Raw genomic sequence first — 24,709 nt, 5'->3', positions numbered from 1 at the left:
TCTCAGAAACCTTGGTGTTCTTTTTGACCAGTCCATGTCTGTGAGCTGCCACTCAAAACATTTAGTAAAAAACTGCTTTTATCATTTGAGAAACATTTCCAAATTGAGAGCTTTTACTTCAAAATCGGACTTGGAGATGATTATCCATGCTTTTATTTCCTCTCGTTTAGATTATTGTAATTCTATCTTTACTTGTTTTAACAAATCAGATGTCAGTCGTCTGCAGTTGGTCCAGAACGCTGCAGCAAGGCTTTTAACAGGAACCAATAGAAGGGCTCACATAACACCGGTTTTATCTTCTTTACATTGGCTACCGGTCGAGTTTAGAATTGATTTTAAAATTTTAGTTTTGACTTTTAGAGCTCTTAATGGACAAGCTCCACAATATTAATCAGACCTTTTAATCCCTCATTCTTCTGGCCGCACTCTACGGTCCTCGGGTCAGAACCGACTGAAGGTCCCTAAGACCAGATTTAAAACTAGACGGGACCTGTCCTTTCAAGCTGTAGCTCCCAGACTTTGGAACGCCCTGCCCTTGTTTGTTCGTGTGGCCGACTCCGTTGATTCTGTTAAAAAGCAGCTGAAGACACTTTTATTGAGACAGGCTTTTATGCAAGTTGACCTTGTGCTCCTGTCCTGTTTTGCCTTTTTATGAATGCTGTGAAACACTTTGTGATTTTATCCATGAAAAGTGCTTTATAAATAAAGTTTTACTTACTTGTTTACTTAAAATATGCATTTTCCATCAAAGTACCCATCTTTCTTGTGTTCATTATCAGTTTTCACACAATTAAAGCAATCTCATGCTAATTTTAAGAAAAATGTAATAATTATCCGATTAGTCGACTAATCGTTTCAATAGTCGGTGACTAGTCGACTATTGAAACGGTCGTGAGTTGCAGCCCTACTTTGAATGCATTTAAAACCAGACCGTGTTGTAACTGCTTCCTGTAAGTTTGTGCATGGCATGTCTGTGTAACTGTAACTTTTGCTGCCTCTTGGCCAGGACTCCCTTTGAAATGGGACCTTCCTGGTTAAATAAATAATAATAAATAAAAATGGAAAGTTAGAGATGATCTGGGCTTTGTGACACGGTGCATGATCCTGCTGAAAGTAGCATTAGAAGATGGGTCAGGATGCAGCTAAAATCCAGACTCATCAGATCAGGAAAGGCGTTCCAGTCTCTTCTGGCACAGTTCTGGTGATCCTGTGTAAATTGTAGCATCAGTTTCCTGTTTTTAGCTGACAGGAGGGACGCCTGTTGTCTTCTGCTTCTAGAATCCATCTGGAGCAGCTGGTGAGGTTTGGTAGCAACCAGAGCTGATCTGAGCTGCTGTTAAACCAGTCTGACCATTCTCTGTAAAGCCTAGAAATGGGTTGCAGGTGAAAATCCCAGTAGAGCCGACCAGCCCCTCTGGCACCAACATTAAAGCTCCCTTGATTCCAGTTTCTTCCTCTTTTAGATTCTCAGTTTGAAATTCAGCCTTATGATTGGTTGATGAGCTTTCTGTGTTAACCTAAAAAGGTGTGTTCGTAAAAACAGTGTCCACCACGGCTGATGTCCACCACTGTTGAAGAAACACACTCAGGGTTGTCTGCTGGAAACTCTCGATAGACTATCCCCGCATTTAATGCAATCAAAGCAAATAAGTTGTCGCTAAAGAGTGGAGCATAAAAGCTTGTTATTCAATTTTATTTCCATCAGCTGTTGCTTTGCTCAGAGTAAAAACAGGGAGGAGGAGTAAGAGCTTTAGAGATGAGCCGTTTATCTCCACTTTGCTGCACTGATGGAAGCATGAATTGGCTCTCAAAGGTTTGTGCAAACAGCTCAATGCAGCTGTGCAAAAGTTTCTCTGGGTGAACTATAATTAATTTGTTCTGATTTGGGTGCATGCATGTAACATCAAGACACAGAACGCGTGCACAGTGGTTCCCCGAACAGCGGCCGTGTAAACAAATCTCACGGTGGGACTTGTCAGAAGCTATGTGAAGCCAAGCGGCTGACGGGCGGAGGAGTACGGAGGTGAGGACGGAAAGGAGCATGAGGATGATCCGAAGTGTTGCAGAGAACTCGGAAAGCGGAAAACACAAATGAACAGTTGAGGAAAAGGGGGAAGTTTAAATGCAGGATTATTTGTGACAGATATGTGGTGGGCGGCTGTTTTATCAGCAGGATTACATAAGAAATGTTTATTTGCAGAACAGTTTTACCCCCGAAAGCTTTGCATTGGAAAGTTTTGTGAGTCATGTTAGCGCTACATCAACTATTATTTCATATTTAAATGCATGAGAGGAAAATCTTCCTTCTGTTCTGCTGTAGGCAGCACACTTCCTGCAAATGTATTTCTGTATCTTCAAAGAAATTCTCAGCGAATCACCTGGTGGGAAAATTATTTTACAGGAAGCGTCTAAAAAATCTGTTCATTTAAAATGACAATCTTTTACTTTAATGTGTTTTCTTGTGATTTTTGTAAGAAAAGATTATTTTTAATGTTTAAACAAACTAAAGGTTATTTTAGTCCTGCTTAGTCTAGTGTGCTTGCACTGTTTTGCACAGAGGTTTGCAACCTGCAGCTCCTCTGAAGCGGCTCTGACTTCGAGCAAAAATGACACAACCTTAAATAATGTTTCTTTAAGCCTATAAGAAAGGATCATTTTAGCAGTTTTCCTCTCCAGATTAGTTAATTCCCGCAGCAGAATGACGATGATAGCACAGTAATTGGACTAAAACAGCTGCTAATGTTTCGTTAATCTTTTTTACGTCTTAAAAGAGAGCTGAGCCGGAAGGCAAAGTTCTCGATTTACCGGTCGATCTACGTTCCTACCCTCATCTGTGGTCTCGAGTTTTGGGTGGTGACCGAAACAACGAGATCCGCTGGGTGTCTGAGCTCTCCCTTAGAGATGGGGTGAGAAGCTCGGTCACCCGGGAGGGACTCATAGTAGACCCGCTGCTCCTCCACACCGAGGGAAGCCAGTTGAGGAGGCTCAGGCATGTAGACTGAACATGAAGATGGTCTCCTACACCCATCTCCTGCATTAGCTTCTGATAGGAAACAGACGGTGAAACTCTAGGATTAGAAAAGCCCGACTGATCTATGTCACACGTTCACATGGACTCACCCATCTTGAATCATGACGGGGGAGGCTGCTGTTGTTGTTTTAGCGTCCAGGAAACAGCAAAGAACATTTTGGCAAAAAGAAGCTAACCATTAGCATTAGCAACTGTGGAAATCAAACATCAACGTTGCAGAGCAAACAGTCAGTGATAGTCGTGTTGCTGTTAGCCAATCAGAGATGTCCACATATCAGGAAGTAAGACTCCAAATCCGGTCGTTTGAAGCAAAATTTTCTTCCGGCTGAATTCTCTGTGCTGAAACAGCCACTTCTGGGCTTTTTTCCCCCCAGAGTAGGACTTCACTCCTACTAGAGACCACTGCAAATGTACTGATTAGTGTTCTACACATTTGAAATAACTAAAAGCTAATTAAAGTCATCAATAACAAACAACCTGCTGTTGTTTTCTGTACAAAGACAAAAAGTCTGCTCTTTTTTTCTTGCCAAAAAAAATAGTCACAATGCAACATAAATTCATGAACTTTAAAATTAGTGTATTTATTTATTTATTAGTGGCTGCAGACCTCTGATCTAGCAGAATGACACAGCCCTGCTGCCTCTCTGACCTCAGGCGTTGGTCTGCTTTGAACAATCTCCTGCGTGATATTTGCAGAATTTCTGGACATGCAGCACTGCACGCTTTAGCTCTGATTAAATCAATCCAGCGTTCAACAAAGATCAGTGATGGCACCCGGCAAACATCAGAATGTTAAACTGGAGACAATAAACATGCCGTCTTGTAAGTCAAGCAGCAGCACCGTGGCTGATATGATTGGAAAGAACGTCCTTTACTCCAGCTGCTCCAAAAGGTGGCAAAAAAATCACATTCTTCCCCAAAGAGTCAGTCACTCGTCCACTCTGTAATCCCTTCTGTCTCGCCGCTGTCCTGTCAAAACCAGCCTACGGCTTCGACAGCGATGCTGAAGTTGGCTTCTGACTTTACACTCCTGATTCAGCAAGATGAAGGGAAAGTGGCTCTTTTCCAGCCTCAAATCAAAGTCAGCTTCAGTTTTGACGGAGCATCACACGAGTCAAACAACTGAAGCAACAGAAAAAACAGGTCCGGTTGAGCTTCACATCTTTGGGGATTAATTGGAAACTTTTTCTTGACTTTAGAGACAAAACAAACACAAAGTCTGAATAATTTAACTATGTAATTATATTTATTAATGCATCTCTGTGCCAGAATGTGTCAACACCGAGCTAAAAATGCTGAAATAATCAACATTTTGTTGAGTTTTAGTGTAAATATTTGGTTGTGTGACACGTAAAACCGTCGTGTTTCCGTAAGGAACAAATCCAAACCAGCTCCAATAATCTCCAAGAATTCTTCTCCAAAGTCAATATTTGAGCTGGATTTTCTTCCAGCACATTGTTTGTTTCAGCACATCCACAGTGTTTATTCTGTATGAGCTCTAGCCTTTTTACTGGATTTAGCAGGAATTTGACCACCAGTTTTACCCTGACTTGCATATAAAGGTGTAATCAAAGGACTTTTCTGTCACGGTGTTATCACTATTCTACCCAAAAACAATATAAAGTTAAATAAACCCAAATAGAAAAGCTTTAAAGACAACCTCACACACTTCCCATGCTGAGTTGGTGTAACATTAGCTTGTAATGTGATCTGTCGCGGCTCTGGTACCGTTCGTAAGCAGGTAGTGGACTTTCTGTAATCCTAGTCTGCTGTAGCCAAGGTACCGGCCTTTGAACAGAAGCACTTCACCGTTTGGTCCGCCTCTGGGCCCCACAAACACCGTGAAGGCAGACCCTCTCCCACCATGGTTGTGTTTGTTCCATTTAGTAGAACGTGAGGGATGTTTTTGCCAGAATTGGAAGGAGGCCAACAGCGACGGCAGTTGGCTTCCCTCTGATGGTGGGAGCCAGAGTTTGTGATCTGAATACTTCAGCTGGCCAGTTGTGGCTTTTTCTTTTCTTTTCTGATGATCACGTAAAAACGCAGGTTTTGCTTTTGGTTCAGAAATTGAAGTTGAGTTACGAGGCGCTATGAAGACCGAAGGAAAGATGGAAAATGGTGGTTTGTGAGTCGTAACGAGTCTGTCAAAGCAGCTCTACAATGTTTTCTGTGGTAAATGAGACGTTTCTATATTAGCCTCTTTTATTACATTATTAAAAACATAATTACAACATCCAGGCACCGATGGGCTGCATACCACTTCCTTCAACACTACCTGCACCCAGACTTATAATGTGTTTATGTCTTACTATGATGTCATCGGTGGTGTTTAAAGTGTTCATCCCATTTCACCGACCCTTTTTCATGTAAACTAACTCTTATATCTGCTCTATGGCAGATAGCTGAATATATCGATATGAGAGTTTCACAGGATCAACGTTCCAATATCATGAAATGGTAAAATTACATGTTAGACAATCTGAGCCGATCTGTCGTGGTGAAGAGGGAGCTGAGCCAGAAAGCCAGGCTCTCGATTTACCGGTCCATCTACGTCCCAATCCTCACCTATGGTCATGAGCTTTGGGTAATGACCGAAAGAACAAGATCGTGGATGCAAGCGGCCGAAGTGAGTTTCCTCCGTAGGGTGGCCGGGCTCAGCCTTAGAGATAGGGTGAGGAGCTCGGACATTCGGGAGGGACTCGGAGTAGAACCGCTGCTCCTCCGGATCGAAAGGAGCCAGTTGAGGTGGTTTGGGCATCTGGTCAGGATGCCTCCTGGACGCCTCCCCGGGGAGGTGTTTCGGGCATGTCCTGCCGGCAGGAGGCCCCCGGGTCGACCCAGGACACGTTGGAGAGGTTACATCTCCAATCTGGTCCGGGAACGCCTTGGGGTCCTGCCGGAGGAGCTGGTGGAGGTGGCCGGGGAGAGGACGGCCTGGAGCTCCCAAGTTGGGATGCTGCCCCCGCGACCCGGATAAGCGGAGGAAGACGACGACGACAATCAGCTTTATTGCTGCTTGTTCATGATGCAATCATGGACCCCCCCACCCCAAAAGTCACATTTTTTAATAGTTTCATATGTTTAAAATAGACCGATTCTGATCAGCAGCCGATATCTGCAAATCTTTTTTTTACTTCTAAATCAGCAGGACTTTAATTGTTTTTATAATGAACTTTCATCATTTTTACCAATAATAAGTCAGCTGAGGCTTTTCTTACTTAATAAACATGAATTAGCACTTTTGTAGTGGATCGACCCGCGTCCAGGAAGGCTGCTGACATGCTTACACCCGTCATGCTTTTCTCTGTCACTTCTTCAGTTTCACCACAGCAGAATTAGTGCACCAGCTCACAGTGCAGTTGATCACTCCTATTGGTGTTCTCCGGTGCCAGCTGAGTGCTGATTGGTCCGTTCCAGCTGTCGCGCGGAGCTGTGAGCGTCTTTAACATGTTTGTATTAAGTGGTGTTGACATGTTGTTTTTACAGTGCTGGCTTGCTGACTCTGGTGTTTGAGGTCCTTGAGCTCACTGCTGGTTTCTGCCCCTGAGGTCATGAGCAGTCCTTTAGATGTGAGCTGGAAATCAAACACGATGCAGAGAGACAAAACTCTGTACAGCTGTGGTTTTACCCTTTTGCCCTTCTGAAGTTTAAAAGAAAAGATTGCATTTTAACACCTACAAGAAGACGAAGCCGTGCCATCTCAGCGTTCTCTTTAGGCATCTGGTGATGTGCATCACTGCTGATGTTTGAGCTGTTTGTCTCCTTCTGAAGTGTGTTTTAGAAACTGTTTCTGGAGCAGAGTTGAACCAACATCCCCTTTAGTTTGTGGCACTGGAGTTTTACTGCATTTAGATTAATGCCAGAAAATAGGAGTCAACAGAAGTGATGAATTAATGAGGTTTGTTTTGCTTTGAACACGATTCTCAGAATGCTTTCACGAACTTGACTCCACTTTACTCAGCCACTCTGAGGCCCTGTCCAAAAATAGCCGGCGATCTGCCAAAACATAGATATTTTTCTACGTTTTGGCCTGTCATCCACACGAAAGCGAAGTTTTTTCACACGAAAACGGATCTTTTTAAAAACTCTGGCCAAAGTGAAGATCTTCGTTTTCTCCGTTTTGGGTGTCTGCGTGTGGACGGACAAAACCGGAGTTTTAAGGTCCGCAACGTCACTTTCCGCGACAAAAAAAATGCTGACATCACGTGTGCGACCTGTGTTTACACTAGCCGACAGCATGGATGCCTTCAGAGCTGCGCTCTGTCACTACCCGATCCATCAATTGTCCAAGCGCTTTTTGCTTGTTTGTTTTTGCAAGCGGAATTCCTGCTCCTTGCGGAAGACCACAGACGAAGGACGAGGTTAAGAACGGGGGAAGTACTGCCGCCTACAGGTCTGGCATGTCCTTAACAACGTATTTATCCGGGTACGTGTGGACAGTTTTTTTTTTAAACGAGGTGGTGTGGATGCAAGTTTTTGGAGGGGCGGATATTCGTTTAAAAAAAAACCGGCTACGTGTGGACTAGGCCTGACTCTGTTGATGCACAAGAATAATGACTTTAGTGTAGAATGGTGCTGTGCACAAGCATCTAACATGCTCCTATATTTTCTTTAATTTAGAGGACATTTAACCTGCCGCCAGATCTCGGTGTCGCCCTGCCTCGTGTCGAGACGCATTCTCCTGAGTTTGGGAAAACTCCAAGATTAGAGAACACAACCAGTGGAATGATGTTTTATAATAAAGGGAAACTTTCTGGAGAACACTGGACTTGACCGGGAGAGAAAATTGCTTCACCATTGCTTCACCAGCATGACGCCTGGCAGTGAGTTTTACACCAGAAGTGTGAATCACATTCAGCCACGAGGTTTGGCTTGAACATGAGGACATCAGTGGTTTAAACTTTACATTTTCAGATGAAGGAAACGCTCAGTGGGTGATGTCATTTATTCACTGAAACTAAAGCTAGCAGATGTGTCTTGCCTCTTTCTGGTCTTTTAAATTCATTGAGTGATTTTTAGACGTCACTTTTTGGAGATTAGTAATGAGAAAATATGCAAATTTCCCAGCTGGAATCCCGCTGCGTCGGTACTCATCCGCTACTCAAGTGATGAACAAAACAGCAAAGAAACGGACATTTTCTGTCTGAGTCTTCTTCTCGTGCAATTTACCCCCACTTTGTTCACCAACAACTTCACCAGCATTCTATTTTTTTCTTTGTCTCCATCTTAGCTTTATGTTTAGCAAATTTTTCAAACGTGCAAAATTCCAGCAGCATGAGAGAGAGCAGGGCCCTGCAATCCATTTATGGTTGCATCCCAGCGAGAGGCTGGCTTTAGGTGGAGGTGCATCATCCACTCAGGTTGTTGAATTATCATCATGGAGAGAAACAAAGCAGGTGATCAGATCAGCAAATGAGAAACAAAGCAGGTGATCAGATCAGCAAATGAGAGAGAGAGAGAGAGAGAGAGAGAGAGAGAGAGAGAGAGAGAGAGAGAGAGAGAGAGAGAGAGAGAGAGAGAGAGAGAGAGAGAGAGAGAGAGAGAGAGAGAGAGAGAGAGAGAGAGAGAGAGAGAGAGAGAGAGAGAGAGAGAGAGAGAGAGAGAGAGAGAGAGAGAGAGAGAGAGAGAGAGAGAGAGAGAGAGAGAGAGAGAGAGAGAGAGAGAGAGAGAGAGAGAGAGAGAGAGAGAGAGAGAGAGAGAGAGAGAGAGAGAGAGAGAGAGAGAGAGAGAGAGAGAGAGAGAGAGAGAGAGAGAGAGAGAGAGAGAGAGAGAGAGAGGTGAAAAGAGTCACGGTAAGAGTTTGAGTTCAAATCAGCGATGATGGCGTAATTTTCAGACTATCTTCAAGTAAATCAACGCTCCAGATGATTGTATTTTAAACACATTTGGACCTTTTCTTGAATGAAGAATTTTCAACAGCAACGTGTTTTTATGTTTTGTCCCAAAGTCAGATTCTGTGTTTTTGTGGAACTATTATAAAAAATTAATAATGAAAGGGATATTTTGCAACTTTTTCATATTTTTAAATAATGTTCTTGAGCCAGTGTGCGCTAAAATGACCCTTTACGGGGTTAATGATGTCGCTCAGACCCCCACCGCCTCTGTGGCCAGAAGACTGCATTTGCAACTTAAGAGTTGCCGGTCCGGTCTGTTGGACTTTTAAAAAAAATGGAGCTGACATACCTGGCACACCAGTCTGCTTCCAGCATGTTTTCTGCATGTTTTAGATCAGGAACATGGCTGATTTGTTTAATTTAGTGATGAATCGCTCCTGTAAACTTTAGTGAAGGCTGGGGAGACGTTTCAGCTTTCAGTTAAAGGTGTTAAAAAGACAAACGCGCAGCAAGGAGACAAGTCTTGCTTTCAGTTCTTTTAAACGGACACTAGGGGGTGCAAAACCCAAACTGCCTAGTCTCCCTTTAAGGTCACAGTCCTTTTATCACCTGCATCAGGTATTATCTGGTGAGCCTTCCTTCACATGCAAATAAATATACAGTATAGTCTGGCCACGACCCATTCGTAGGGCTGAATCTACGGTTGTCTTTCACACTGTCTACATGTGCAGTTGGACAGCGCCAAGACCAATCAGAGCAACAAACTCTGTAACATATTCATCCCTACGCAAATCAGTCTGTGGGGCGATCCACCATATACTGTTGAACGAGAAGAAAATGACGAAGAAGCAAATACATCCTTTTTTCAAATAAAGGACTTTAGTACCCCTATTCTCGGAGAGAGTCACCGGACGGTATGGACAGGTTTAAAAACCCAAAATTGGCTTCATTGAAGGACTGGAATGATCAGTTTAAAGACACAAGACAGAAGGCAGAGAGGAAAATTATCTCCGCCTGACCCAAACAAATTCTTGTTATCTGAATCTGACGCCCTGGGTGCCTTGAGCGGCGAGCAAATAAAACCCCCACGAAGGAATGCAGACGGATGCTGTGAAAACTTCGTTATGAAGGACGGGCACCGAAATGAGGCACCATTTCAAATGACGTGAATCGGTGCTCAGTCGGTGCTATGGAATTCGGTCGGTACCTTAAAAAGTACCGAATTCGGTACCCATCGCTAATAATTACAGTATAGCAGGTGTTCCTTTTACCTGAGTTAATGACCAATAGATACGCCATGATGACAGCTTTTATGATGTTTCTGTGATTCTTAGAAACAAGTGGTTCTGATTTAATTTCATTCCAAACCAAGTTTGTTTTGGGCTGTAATATTACAAATATACAATAATATAACTGTATCCCAAGTAAAATGAGCAATAACGATGTTTATAGGAGAGCAACAACAACCCTCTGGGATTGCAGCTTGCAGGTTCATTCATGACAGACATTTTCTTTCATTGTCTGCATGATGACCGTACGAGTCTGCTGCTACGAAGGCCTGCAGCGCCAGTCTTAGGGCGGGGTTGAGTCGTATGTGTTGGCTCAAGTTTTCCACTGTCATGGAGTGTGGTAATAGTTAGTCGTCTACAGGAAGTTTACCAGCATCCAAAAGTTCACTCTTTAGAGTGAGTCTTTAGATTTGTTTACTCTTCCTCCACAGACCTAAGTGTTGGGGAAAAAGGTGGTTATGTTTGAAAATAAAAAGTAAAAGAAAGACGATGAGATGTTGGAGAAAGAGAAAACTTCTCAGGCGAAGAACTAAAGAAACACATCTTAAATGTCAGCAGTCCGGCTGCATTGATGCTAATTACTAAAGAATCTGGTGTTTCTTGTTGGCTTGGCTTGATGTGCGCACACACACACACACACACACACACACACACACACACACACACACACACACACACACACACACACACACACACACACACACACACACACACACACACACACACACACACACACACACACACAGAATTTAATCTGTGCGACAGCAGGCCCTGGAGGGCTTAGGTCCAGCCTCTAGCTGGTGACATTAATCCAAAGAGGCTAAGCAAAATGAGGAGAAACACAGACACACACCTTTCTATCTTGCTGTTTTGTGGGTTTTGTTCTCTTTGTTTTTCTCTTTTTTAATGTTTAACCACATTTGTCCAGAGTGCGGGGTCAGCAGCATTTTGGTATTTCCTGTTCTCACAGGTTCATCACACTGTTTGACCTTTTTGAAAGATTTCTAGATTTTTTTCACATAAAAATAAAACTGTCAGCTTTAGTTAGAAATGAGATAATCCAACTTCCTGTTGACTCCTTCCATGTGGGTTGTTGGTGAATTGGTGAATGTAGGTGGTGTCCTGTGACACCCCGCCTTTGTTACATAACTGGAAACACTTGTTGGGAGTAAATGTATTATTTGCATAAATTGCATTGTTTGGTAAATTTGAAAGTGAAGGTGGATCCGCTCATTTGTCTCATAGATACCAGCTGCTGGAAACAAAGGTTTCTTTGAGTTATAGTCCATTTTGTTAGATGTACTAGCTGGAATCGCTCGTGTCACCACTGGTGGCGCTGACGCTAAATCAAATGGACAAAATAGAATAAATAATTATTCGCTGATGAAAAATCTGAGTAGTTTAACACACGATGCGTTCACAGAAAAACGGATTTCTGAGCATTTGATCTGTTGGATTTTTTTCGCTTAAAAAGGCTCTTTTTAGTCACCAACGCAGATGTGAGTCGTGCTTTTTAATAAAGGTGTAGCAGAGGATCTTTTTCTTCTGGGTGGATCATCTGAACCATTTGTCCACTCGTTCTGGTGAAGCTTTTACTCGAGGCCGTCGTCGTACGTGCTCGTTCCTGGGTTAGTTTTCTGTGTATGTGTAGAGCAATACGCCTTCATTCCTCGCCGTTCTCACTGGGTTCTTTTGAAAATGTCGCAAGAGAAAAAGTGTCTTTGAAGTCTACGATAAGAAGAGAAAGACCTCCGAAGTGAGACCAGACCAGAGTTTTTTTAGGAGACTTCAACAATGGCGTGTGCTGAAAGAGAAGGTTGGGTTCCCCACGTATATATATGTCGATGCTCCCCACAGACAAGTGGTGCTCGCTGCAGAACCACAAAGGCGGAGCTCCACCACAAAGGCGGAGCTGCACCAGAGTCAGCCCCGCCCATTCCATCAGAGTCAGTCCAGTTCCTTCCAGTTGTCAGACATGATAGCATTCTGGAACCAAAGAGGGTGTTATAGCTAATATCATCTAGACGGAGTTGAGAAGTTCATTGAACCATTTTTGTAAAGGTTCCATATAAGAAAAAATCTTAACTTTTAGAACTTTATATCATGCTATATTGTCATTTCCTCATAAGAAACACGCCAAAGCCATTTTTGGCCTCATTCTTGAATTTTCCTCCCATCTCAGCTTCTATTTGGTCTCCTCCCCGAAAGCAGGTCTGGTCTTGGTTCTCAAATCTGGATATTCTGTGAATTTTCTGACAAATTATTTCTGAAATGACTTCTAGTGAGACACCGCCGGAAAAACCGTACATCCCATCTACAAAGACACACTGGATGGCACAATTTCATGTGACGCCACTAGCTTGTTATCAGATGTAGTGGTGAAGTGGTTTTGGAGCCAGATTGACGTGCAGTTTTGCGCAGGTTCGCCTCCCGGTAACGGCGCAAACTTTTTTCTTCCTTTCTAGCTACACTTGCCAGGGCTATGTTTTTAACCATTCATTGGTATACCGTTTAAAATATAATGACTAATGTGTTTTTTTTATTATTTATTCGTTTATTTAGCCAGTGTGAGTCCATTTGTGAGCAGAGTTTCAACTAAAATGCTGTTTAGGAACGACCAAATTCAAAGAACTTTTAGAAACATAAATATTTTGCGGAAAATAAACATTACAACTAAAATATTAACAAATTAAATGTTTCATCTGGCTAAATAGATTGCTGCCGACCCTACCGAGAGTCGAACCAGCATCAGCAAAGGGGAAAGCAAAACTTGAGTTCAGCAATCATGCCACTGTACTACCAGAGCCCACACAACAACAATTATCCTTAAATGCTATCGTAGGCTGCTTTTGTTGGAGTGGCTGTGGGCAGATATTTACTAAAAGAAACCTTTTCATTTCGGGATATATTCAGGCTTTGCAGCAAGTTATATTTATCTAGCTTCATTGGAGCATAGAACATAGCATTAACATTTGTAAACTAGTAACAGCCGTAATTCATGTGGGTCAGGTTAGTTTGCGATAAAATTAAACAAAACAAAAACAGAAGAAGTCAGTGGGCTAGGCTGAGTTTGCGTGAGTGGGCGGGGCTGACTCTGGTGCAGCTCCACCATATGGTGCAGCTCCGCCTTTGTGGTTCTGCAGCGAGCACCCTCTCCCCACAGATGGAGCCTCTGTTGCTGGTTTTCTGTTTGACAGAAAAGCTAAAGGGCGGCATGTTATTTGGAGAAATTAATTTCAGATTACTGCTAGAAGTGCTGCGAGGCCAGCAGCTACTTGTAAACAGAGCGTGCACGAGGCCGGTGCACGAGCCGTCAGCGCTCCTCAGGGCAGCCGTGGCCACACCCTAGCTCATCACCATCAGTGTGTGAATGGATGAATGATGCACTGTAGAGTAAAGCACTTTGGAGTCCTCTGACTCTGAAAGGTGCTACAAGTACCCATCACCCAGGCTTGCGCTTTACTTTTTTAGATATTTTTGATAAAACATACATTTTTTGTGCTATTAGCGTATTTGAACAAGGTCATTGTTTACTGATAAATAGAGCTGTAGCGAAGCGTCGATGACGTCGACGGCTCGATTCTAAAAATTCGTCGACGTCAGATCTGGTAGTCGACACACCACGCCCACTTGTTGCATCCCCAGGAGTTTGCCTGTTTTTCCTCTAGCTCGCCCTCTTCTCCGCCTTCCCTAACATCTCCGCCAAATACCGAAGACCCAGCCGGAACAATGTCTGTCCGCTACTAGATTCCTTTCCGGTGTTGCCCGCCTTCGTCTCCCGACAACAGACAACAACTTCCGGCGTCAAATGCGCTGCTTCGTCTCTACGGCAGTTGTAGAAAATCACCAGTGTCGGTGCAAGATCGGCTCGGGGTCCTTCGACTGCCGATGACGTCAAAGTACGGCAAACCCACTCGGACAAAATACACTACACATCTTTATACTGTTGGAAAATTTAGCAGTTTCGTTATTAAAATAATGTTTCTTATGACGTTAAGTTTGTGTTTATAATGGTATTTGTAAAATAAAACACTATATTGTATTCATAATGTTTAACTCCTCTTTGAGCACGTCCCTTGAAGAATCATAGGTATTAGCAACACCTGTGGAATTGTATTTGCAGGAAAGAAGTGTGTCCCGTTTATTGAAGTATTTTGTGTTTAGAGTTTTTGACGTCTTGTCCATGCGTAGTTCAGTTACGCTCATAGCTGCTAGCCAAAACTCTGGAGTTTTCTGGCTTTACTAAAATACCTGTCTGTACTTATTTGATTGATGGTAGTTTTACTTTCTATTAGACACCAAATGTAATCATTTGGCACGTTTCTACTTCATAATTTGTAAGAATTTAATTGGTGATATTAGCATTAGCATTCCTATGGGTTTTTCCATGTATATTAGCATTGCGCTAACCACTCGCTGCCAAATTGCAGCCTTTGCTATTAGAAAATCTCATTTTGTCAAATCGCAATTTAATTGCACATGCAGTTAATCGTTCAGCCCTAATATACATGCAGCTCTATGCTAAAAGTGTATTTTTAAAAAAGTGGATTTCTTTGTAAAAGTTGTCCATCTTTCCAACAGAAAAATTGGCCTGGACCAACGTAACGTGATTACATAACTTCCGTAAGGTTCATGTTCAGCCAATCAGCTACTTTGACGTCATCGGTAATCGAAGGACCCCGAGCCGATCTTGCACCCGAGCAGATCCTGCAACGACACCGGGAGCCTTTCTCCCTTCATAAAGGAGCTTCTTCCAGACATTAGGAGAGCTGTTTTGGTGGTAGCAGTCTCTCCTCCATGCTGGTCTGTTTGCTGCTGGGTATTTTTGGTTCATTTAAACTTGGTAACTTGAACTTAACGTTGGTAAAGCTACTGTTAGCATTTTCGCTAACAGCTTCTTGCGTTTGGATAAGCTGTTATGTTTTGGTTTAGAGTTCATCTTTTTTGTGGCGCAGATCTCCTTTTTATTACATTTAGAGTGTTGCGGGTTTTCGGTTTAGTTTAAAATATCACCGTGAGTTTGGTTTAACCACCCAGTTCAGAGTTTGGACCTTTGGAGATCCTTATTTTGGTCCAGAACCCTGTAATCTTTGCCCAGTGGGACATCCCTACTTATTTGTACTTTTGTTTTAATTCCCCACAGGCAGAATTAGTTTTATTTGAGATTTTCTGTTTTTTTATCAATTGTGCAAAAGAAAAATAATCGCTAGATTAATCGTCTACATAGTCATTAGAATAGTTAACTATTCGATAAAATAATCATCAGAATAATCGTTTTAAAAATCCTCGTTAACCCCCAGCCCTGCTGATAAATGAATTGTTGCTCATAAAACAGGAGTAAGATTAATGTGAGTATTTTTTAAGAGTTAGATTTTTGTGAAACCAACGGTTTGAACTAATTTGGTTCTGAATTCTGATGGCCGATGCTTTCCTCTTAGCTTTATGTTGCAGATTTTAGGCAAATTTTAGTTTTTTGTCACAGAACCAGATGCTCCCCCGTTATGTAACTCACTGAAAACTTGGCAGCAAATGAATGAGCTCCTCCTCTTTAGAGGGACTCCTTACAGCAGTGTTTGATCATCCAAGCTGTCAGCACACAGAACGTCTTCCAAATGTCATCTATTAATTTTAACTGTTGGTTCCCTCCAGCAAGATGTAACTAAAATCATTTTCATTGACAGAAAAATCACACCTCTGTTTCATGCTCTGTCTCCTTGAATGCATCACAGCTGCCCAGACATAGGCAGGATATTTAAACTTCAGTTTTATAGACAAAAGTATCTGAAAACCTTTAATCAGTTCATTTCCATTGTTACTCCTCATGCGAGTATAATAAACTCATATCATGAAGATTCTGACAGCCAGACCTTTTTAAAACATAATGAACTCCATGTTTGCTGCTCGTCAGAGAGTGGAAGTCATGTTGTTGGTTTTTTTCCAGCGACGGTTCATTACCCTCACTCTCAGGGCAAAACAGATTACAGCAGTGAGACCGGACTGACCGGGGAATAACAAGGGGCCCAGACAAATAATAATAATAAAATCAGATAATGTGAGCAGGAAGTGAATTTCACTGAGAGAGCCGAGCACAGTGGAACCTGAGCAGAGGAAAGTCAAATGCACTTTAACAAGACTGACAGAAAAAAGAGTAAATTGGTGCTGCGCAGAGCTCAAAGGCACGTTAAATGTAAAAGGCTCCTCTAGCAGCCGTGCATCAGCCACGGTTCCCACCCACCCACACACACACACACACACACACACACACACACACACACACACGCAGCCTAAAGATCATCTAACCAGTTTGCAAGCTTGCAGACTTTTACACAGGGATTATATGCTTTCATCTCTCTCTCTCTCTCTCTCTCTCTCTCTCTCTCTCTCTCTGTGTGTGTGTGTGTGTGTGTGTGTGTGTGTGTGTGATTGTGTGTGTGTGTGTGCGTGCGTGCGTGCGTGTGTGTGTGTGTGCGTGCGTGTGTGCGAGAGAGCCAAGTGGGGAACCCAAGAACTGGAAACCCACTTATATAAAAATTATCTTGTCTTTTTTTTTTTAAGTTTTGCTTCTCGCTGTCTTCATTAGGCAGCTGCTGTGTTATGATGGTTCACTGTTATAAATATGTTTTAGCAGACATAGAAACTGTTAAGTTAACTCTGTATTTTGTAAAAAAAATAAATAAATAATAATAATAATAATAATTAAGGCATTGAAGTTCCCTGAAGTCACAAAGAGACTTAAAACATCTAAAATAAAATAATAAACCTGAATAGAGTTCACGTTAGACCAGGAGTCACCAAGTCCAGTCCTCCAGCCACCGTCCTGCTAGTTTTCCTTGTGTCCTGCTTCGGCACACCTGAATGAAAGGATTTAATCATAATCACCTCCTGATTGGGTTGATTTCTGCAGAAGCTAATTACTCTTTCATTAAAATATTTGTGAGACCACGCCCACCGGATTGAGTGAACGCTGGCGCGTTTGGCTGCCGCTGCTCACCGGTAGACTTTGATTTTATTAGATTTTATATGTTGGACTGACACTATCGGATTGTTGACTGGACTGTGGATATCTATATCAATCCTAACCTCTATTATGTGGACCAACACTATTCACGTGTGGTCCGCACTCATCTGGATCTTATCATTCATCTTCCACCGGCCTGCTGCTGGCTTCCTCCAGTACACTGCCGCTGAGCTCCTCAGGATTCGCCACCGCCCTGGATCTCCACCGGCTTCACTGCACCTCGACCCGGACATCTCTCATCTTCTCCATCGGAGATATGTCCACCGCGGCTCACGCAGGAATTTCCACTACCACAACTCCGCTTCAATCAATTCTTTCTGGTCCACCACTCGCCGTCGTCCTCACAGGAACTCATACCGCCGAACAGCTGATCACTCCTCGTTATCCAGCCTCGCCAGGACAGCTAACGCTCATAGATGCGACAGCACCACCGTCAACTTCGGCCTTCTCAACATCCGCTCTCTCACTGGGAAAGGTCATCTCATTCACGATCTCATCAAGGACCGTGGAATCGACTTCATGTGCCTTTGCGAAACTTGGCAGCAGCGAGCTGATTTCTCCCAGCTCAACGACGCTACTCCTCCCGGGTTTGTTTACCTCACCAAACCACGCGGTTCTCGCGGAGGAGGTCTCGCGATAATCTATCGTGAGAATTGGAAAGTTTTGCCAGTGTCTGTCTCTGATTTTAATTCCTTTGAGTATTTGGTTTTTAAACTTAATGGACCTACCCCCACTATCACTGGATTAATCTACCGCCCCCCTAAACCTCACAAAGACTTTCTGTCAGAAGTCTCAGTACTGCTCACTTATTTATCTATGCTCTCATCTAATGTAATAGTGCTTGGAGATTTTAACATACACATGGACAACAGTGATCTTCCCCTCACCAAAGACTTTTCATCCTGCCTGGACAGCCTTGGATTTAATCTGCACATCAACTTTCCAACTCACTCCAAAGGACACTGCCTGGATCTGCTGTGCTGCTCTGGTCCCACCCCTCCTAACTGTGCAGCTGATGACCTCCACATCACTGATCACCATTTTATTTCTTTCAATATTGTAACACAGCTTTCTTTTACCAAACCAACCCGGCTCATTTCTATTAGGAATATAAAGGACATCATTATCGACACTTTATCCTCCTATATTGATAATATTCAGCTACCGGACAATCTCTCCTCTCCTGATGACCCGGCTGCTCTCTACAGTGACCAGTAAGCTCACATTTTAAACTCCCTTGCTCCAGTTAAAACCCGTTCTGTTACTTTCTGTCAGTCTGCTCCCTAGTTTTCCCCTCAACTCCGGACGCTGAAAACCAAATCCAGGCAGCTTGAACGCCTCTACAGAAGAACTGGTCTCACCATTCACAAAGAACTATATAAAACCCATATGACTCAGTATAAGGACTTAATTATACTAACCAAACAACAGTATTACTCCTGTCTAATCAACTCCAATCGAGGCAACACTAAGTCATTGTACTCCATTATCAATAAAATTCACCGGCCATCCGATACTCTGCCCCCACACATGTGCTCTACTGCTACTTGTAATGCCCTTCTTCTGTTCTTCAAAGAAAAACTAAGAAACATTCACCGTGCAATCAACCAAAGCGTCCCCCCTACCTCCCCATATGATCCTCCCGAACCAACACAGTTATTTTCCATTTTCCAACTTCCCAGTGATTCTGAGATATCAGATATTATCCACAAGTCAAAGCCTTCTGCCTGCCTTCTCGACCCCCTTCCCACGGCCTTGGTTAAATCCTCCCTCCCCTCCCTGCTCCCTCTCGTCTCCGCTCTCATACACACATCCCTTTCCTCCGGTATTGTTCCCTCTATCTTCAAAACTGCTGCAGTTACTCCAAAACTTAAAAAACCTGGTTTGGATCCTAACATTTTTACTAATCTCCGCCCCATCTCCAACCTACCCTTTGTCTCCAAAGTTTTAGAAAAAATGGTCGCTACCCAGCTCCACACCCATCTGACACTAAACTCCTTCTATGAACCCTTCCAGTCCGGTTTCTGCCCACTTCACAGCACAGAAACAGCCCTCCTCAAAATAACTAACGATCTCCTCGTTGCTGCTGATTCCGGTCTACTATCCATCCTGGTCCTCCTTGATCTGAGTGCGGCCTTTGACACAATATCTCATTCCATTCTCCTCCATAGGTTATCCTCCATCGGCATTGCTAACATCCCACTTCAGTGGTTTCAGTCCTACCTATCAGGTCGCACTCAGTTCATTACTATCAAATCCTCCCCCTCACAGCCCTCTTCTGTCTCTTCTGGTGTGCCCCAGGGCTCTGTCCTGGGGCCCCCTCTTTTCATTATATACATCCTTCCCCTTGGCAATATCTTCTGCAGATTCAATATTCATTTTCACTGCTTCGCGGATGACACCCAGCTCTATTTGTCCAGTAAGCCAAATTCTGCACTTCCTCCCTCCTCCCTCGTCACCTGCCTTCAAGAAATAAAATCCTGGTTCAGTTCGAACATCCTGAAATTAAATACAGACAAAACAGAACTTCTTTTGGTTGGTACCAAGAACACCCTCTCAAAATTTGACAGTTTCTCTCTCACAGTTGATAATACTTCAGTTTCCCCCTCTCCCCATGTCAAGAGTCTGGGTGTCATCCTAGACAGCACACTATCCTTCCAATCTCTTATCAATAGCATCACACGGTCAGCTTATTTCCATCTTCGTAACATTAATCATCTTCGCCCCTCCCTTGATGTCCACTCTACTTCTATCCTCGTCCATAGTCTGGTTGCATCACGTATCGATTATTGCAACTCTCTTCTCTCAGGCCTCCCTCAGAAAACCCTCCATAAGCTCCAGTTGGTTCAGAAAGCAGCAGCACGCATCGTTACTAAAACTCCCATCTCTCATCACATCACCCCCATCCTCAAACAACTCCATTGGCTACTAGGGCTGCAACAACGAATCGATAAATTAGATGAAAATCGATTACTAAAAGCGTTGGCAACGAATTGCGTCATCGATTCGTTGTGTCGCACAACACTTCCAAAAGCGCTCCCCCTTCCCGCCCGCCGTTGCGCGCAGAGCAAGTCAAATCAGCGCGAGGGAGAGCCGGCAGATCAGCACGAGGGAGAGCCGGCAGATCAGCGCAAGGTTCACACTGCTGCGAACCGGTTCCGCCCAAGGCCGGATTAACTGGGCAATTGCCCAGGGCCCACGAACTCTAAAGGGCCCAGGGCACGAGCAAATTACTGTATCTATAATTTCCCGCTTTATGAGGACTATGGTGACCGTACGTTTCGTTTTCCCCGGACGTGTCCACTTTTCACTCTCTGTCCGGGCGTCCGGACTGCGGGTTCTTGTATTGATGAAAATGTCCGGCTTTTCATCCAGGAGCAGGGATCGAATTATGGGGGAGCTGTATAATCTACACATCCGGGGAGCCGGAAAAAAGTTTTCTATATTATATCATTTTTGGACTCTTTTGAGCAGAGAGCGGCACAGCGCATTGTTGCGCAGCGATCCAGGCAGCTGCTTCCAGCGCACGGTCCATTCTCAAAGTGGCGCAACCAAAAAACTATAATTAGCACAGGATCGTTCATGTCTGCACATGTTCTCTACTTTCTGTCTTATTTGTGCCTGAAGCGCGCTACTGCGGAGCTCATCACCTGTGCTGTGGTGATGTCACCTCACGCAGCATCGAAAACGCGCTCTGCGCTTTGCGGTCAGGAGATCCCTTTGATCTGCTCAAAAGTAACTGATGAGGTGAAAAGGTAAGAATCCAGGCAACAGATTTTCTGGAGAGTTTAGAGGAGATGCAGGAAGATGAGAGACAGACAGGACAGGAAAATAGTTAAATAAAAACAACAAAACAAAACAAAAGAAAGCTGCTGGATCAGGTGTCTACAGACACGTATGGCTGACTAACAGGAGGAGCAGAAAGTCTTTATTTTCTAAAAGAATGATGAGGGGGACACATTTTACTGATCATGCAGCTGAAAATGTAGAAGGAGGAAAATGCTAATCTGAAGCAAAGCGGAACCGCAGATTACATGTCGAAATAACCCGTTTTTCAGGTTGTCTTTATGGGAAATGTTGCTGGTTTTCTGAGACGTGAACAAGAAATTGAAGAAAACCTTGTGAATCACTCTCAGCAGATAAGTTTTATATCCAAATTGAAGTCATGGTTTCACGATATGTGGAAGACTATGCATCACTTCAACAGTAAAAGCAGCTGTTTTGACCTGAAACTTTTGTTCTCATCCGCTTTTGGGACAAGAGCTTTATTCTGCTTAATTACTGCTTTCCCATTATTTTTTCTAAATAAAAGCTGATGACAAGCTGCTTAAAAAGGCTCCAAGTTCGGTTTTACAGGAATTTTTATGTTTTGTTTTTTCTGTCACTTTTGTTGTGCTGCTTTTGGGGTTGAGGGGTAACACACACAGTTTCTCATCAGGATGCAGCTGCAAAAATGACATGATTTACTTGGAATTACACTGAATAGGTGAACACTTTCAGACACGTGGGGCCTAAATGCAAAATAATTGTGTTACTGTTATTGAATTTCTCCATTTTAACGATCTGAGCTCAGAGTGCATCACTGTCCTGGCATCCTCGGATGTTTTGCACTTCTGATAAGGACCATTGAGAATCTCCAGACTATAAACCCGAACCCAAATATTAGAATTTTTTCTTGCTTTTATTTTTCCCTCCCATCCCTAAGTCGTCTTCCGTTTCTCACACGTCTACATGAAAGCAGAACTGAAACGGTAGCTTCTCACAATTTTTGGAACATATTGAAAAGTCAACGGAGCAGTGAGTCCATGCAACTCCACTGCAAACATTTTGAGGCATTTTAGAAACAGCTGCAGTGGAAAAACTTACTTAACAGTTTTTAGATTATTGCAAAATCCCATCAACCCACATCTGGGCTTAAATCATCCAGATGGAGCATCAGGGTTAGTATCTTCATCAGAAAACCTTCCATATCCAGTTATACTCGTCTGCTGCCCCCTGGTGGAGCTTCTACAGGTCTAAAGGGCCCGTTCGATTTTTTTTTTTTACTGATAAAATGTAATAGAATTACACAATAAAATAAATACCACATAGGCGACGTCCAAATTCAGGGGCAGCATCCTTGGAAGGACCAGTCCTACGCGGTCCACTTAGGTCACCAGAAGTGAGCAGCCAGGACGTTCTAGCTGTCATATTTATTCCCGCCACTACCTCAGAGTATGTCATGTTGCCTAGCAACCGACATGGCACTAAACAGAAGTTGGAAACAAACATGGAGAAATACGGGACCTGCCATACCAGCTCATTAACAGATTTTTCTTATCACTTTTGACCAAAAATATAGAAAACAACAAATGTGCAGATAAAAAAATAGACTTTCAGCTTTTATTTTTGTACCGCTACATACTAATATACTCACATTTAAAACACGTCCTCTCCCACTTCGTTCACCATTATTGAGAACAAAAATCGCCCGTTCTGCTTGCAATTAATCCTGGGATTGCCATTGCTAGGAAGGATACCGGACCAGTCCGCACATTCTGGGGAAGCCAGAATGTATTTTGAGTGTCCTTCACATTTAGACAGCCATTGTCACCTTGCTGTGATGTAATTGGCCCTCATATCTGGCCTTGGAAGGATGCAGTCCCTGGATTTGGACACAGCCCTAATAAGATGCCTACCATCGCTCATCTACACCTCTGATTGTACAGCTTGTGCTGTTCAGAGGACATCAGACATGTACAGTCAGAGGACATCAGACATGTCCAGTCAGAGGACATCAGACATGTCCAGCCAGAGGACATCAGACATGTCCAGTCAGAGGACATCAGACATGTCCAGTCAGAGGACATCAGACATGTCCAGTCAGAGGACATCAGACATGTCCAGTCAGAGGACATCAGACATGTCCAGTCAGAGGTCATCAGACATGTCCAGTCAGAGGTCATCAGACATGTCCAGTCAGAGGTCATCAGACATGTCCAGTCAGAGGACATCAGACATGTCTAGTCAGAGGACATCAGACATGTCCAGTCAGGGGACATCAGACATGTATAGTCAGGGGACATCAGACATGTCTAGTCAGGGGACTTCAGACATGTCCAGTCAGGGGACATCAGACATGTACAGTCAGAGGACATCAGACAGAGGACAGCTCTGCTCTGTGTCAGCACCCTCACATGCTGTCTTACCAGAAAACTCATTTCCTTACACACACACACACACACACACACACACACACACACACACACACACACACACACACACACACACACACACTGCAAAGACAAAGGCAATGTTGTGCTGATCAGGTCAGCTGTTTCCACTGTCCCTGTTTATAAAGTCTGAATGGTGCCGTCACCCTCAGTCTCAACAAGACTCATAATAATGTCGCCGATCCATTAAAAAAAAGGAAATTACGCAGTTTTTCCTAATTGCACGTGTTGCTATTTATGCACACGGCACTAATGTAGGATTAAATGCTGTGGGTGAAGAAGTATGACAGCAGCGTACTCCTCAAGCTGAGTTTTATGCGTATTGTCAGCATGAGCCGTTATGATGAAGTGGAAGTTGGTGCTAATGGAGACGAACATTAGCCTGCTTGGGGGGGGGGGGGGGGGGCATTCCCTCAGGGCATCAGTAGATTACATCACCGCCCTTCCTTCCCTGGGTTTGCACATGTTGTCTCTTTGTTAGTGAGTTGGTTTGACGGCGTGACAGCGAGATGGAGTGATGACAGAAAAGAGGACGAGAGCAGAAAACCAGGCAGAAGCCAGGATGATGGACGGGGAGCCAATCCTGCTTCGAGGAGTAAAAATCTGAGGGTTTATTATGGGAGTTGAATTTGTCCCCCCAGGTTCTGAACGCCCTTTAAACAAATGTTGTACGATGTGGATCATGAAAGCTGGAGCACAAGTAAAAATGCTCTTTGCTGGCTTTTCATTGCCTTTAGAGTTTATTTTTAAGGTAGCGCCACAACCTGGCTGCAGGTCATCACCCCTTTAAAATAAATCCTCACGAGGAGAGTCAGACAGATTTTGTGCATTTATTCATCAGCGCTGCTATCGTTTGGTTTTTGAAAGCAAAGATTCTTGCAGAACTTGACAAGTTTGATTTGTTTGTGTCTAAACAAGCCACAGTGATGATGTATGCACATTATATGATGCAAAAGGGTCTGTTATGCAATGTAAGCTAAGATCACCCTGTGTGAAGAAGTGGATCAGTTTGGTTATTAATGGCTCTCCACTCAGCTAGTTGGAGCCTTTTCCTTTGTTTTTAGGTGTTTTCTGGTATCAATTAATCTATTTTCTGATAAATATGGACCAAAACATTTCTTCCTCCTGTTAAAACAGAACAATTAGGATCTGATGCTTCCCGCTATCACCATGGAAACGGAGGCCAGTCACATGCTGGAGGCAGCACTGGAGCAGATGGACGACATCATCGCAGGTAAACGTCCCCATTATTGTTGCTAGGTTAGATTTGAATAGTATTTTAATAAACTTTAATGGGGGTGTAGACATTTTAGGTGAGCAGTAGC

At 43.4% G+C, this 24,709-nt stretch overlaps 1 protein-coding gene across 15 annotated transcripts in view; it reads left to right on the top strand.

The window, feature by feature from the left end:
- Positions 1-24,709, top strand: part of ppfibp2b (PPFIA binding protein 2b) — a 98,357-nt gene that overhangs the window by 9,238 nt on the left and 64,410 nt on the right. For all 15 annotated transcript variants that reach the window (XM_070550549.1, XM_054733412.2, XM_070550544.1 and 12 more), the window contains exon 2: positions 24,522-24,618. In XM_070550549.1, the coding sequence (XP_070406650.1) occupies positions 24,537-24,618 (82 nt within the window). In that variant the 5' untranslated portion in view covers positions 24,522-24,536. The remainder of the gene's footprint in view (positions 1-24,521; positions 24,619-24,709) is intronic.

The sequence above is a fragment of the Nothobranchius furzeri genome, chromosome 4 (genome assembly GCF_043380555.1).
Source record: "Nothobranchius furzeri strain GRZ-AD chromosome 4, NfurGRZ-RIMD1, whole genome shotgun sequence".
Lineage (NCBI taxonomy): Eukaryota > Metazoa > Chordata > Actinopteri > Cyprinodontiformes > Nothobranchiidae > Nothobranchius > Nothobranchius furzeri.
This window is presented reverse-complemented; position numbering and strand designations above follow the sequence as displayed.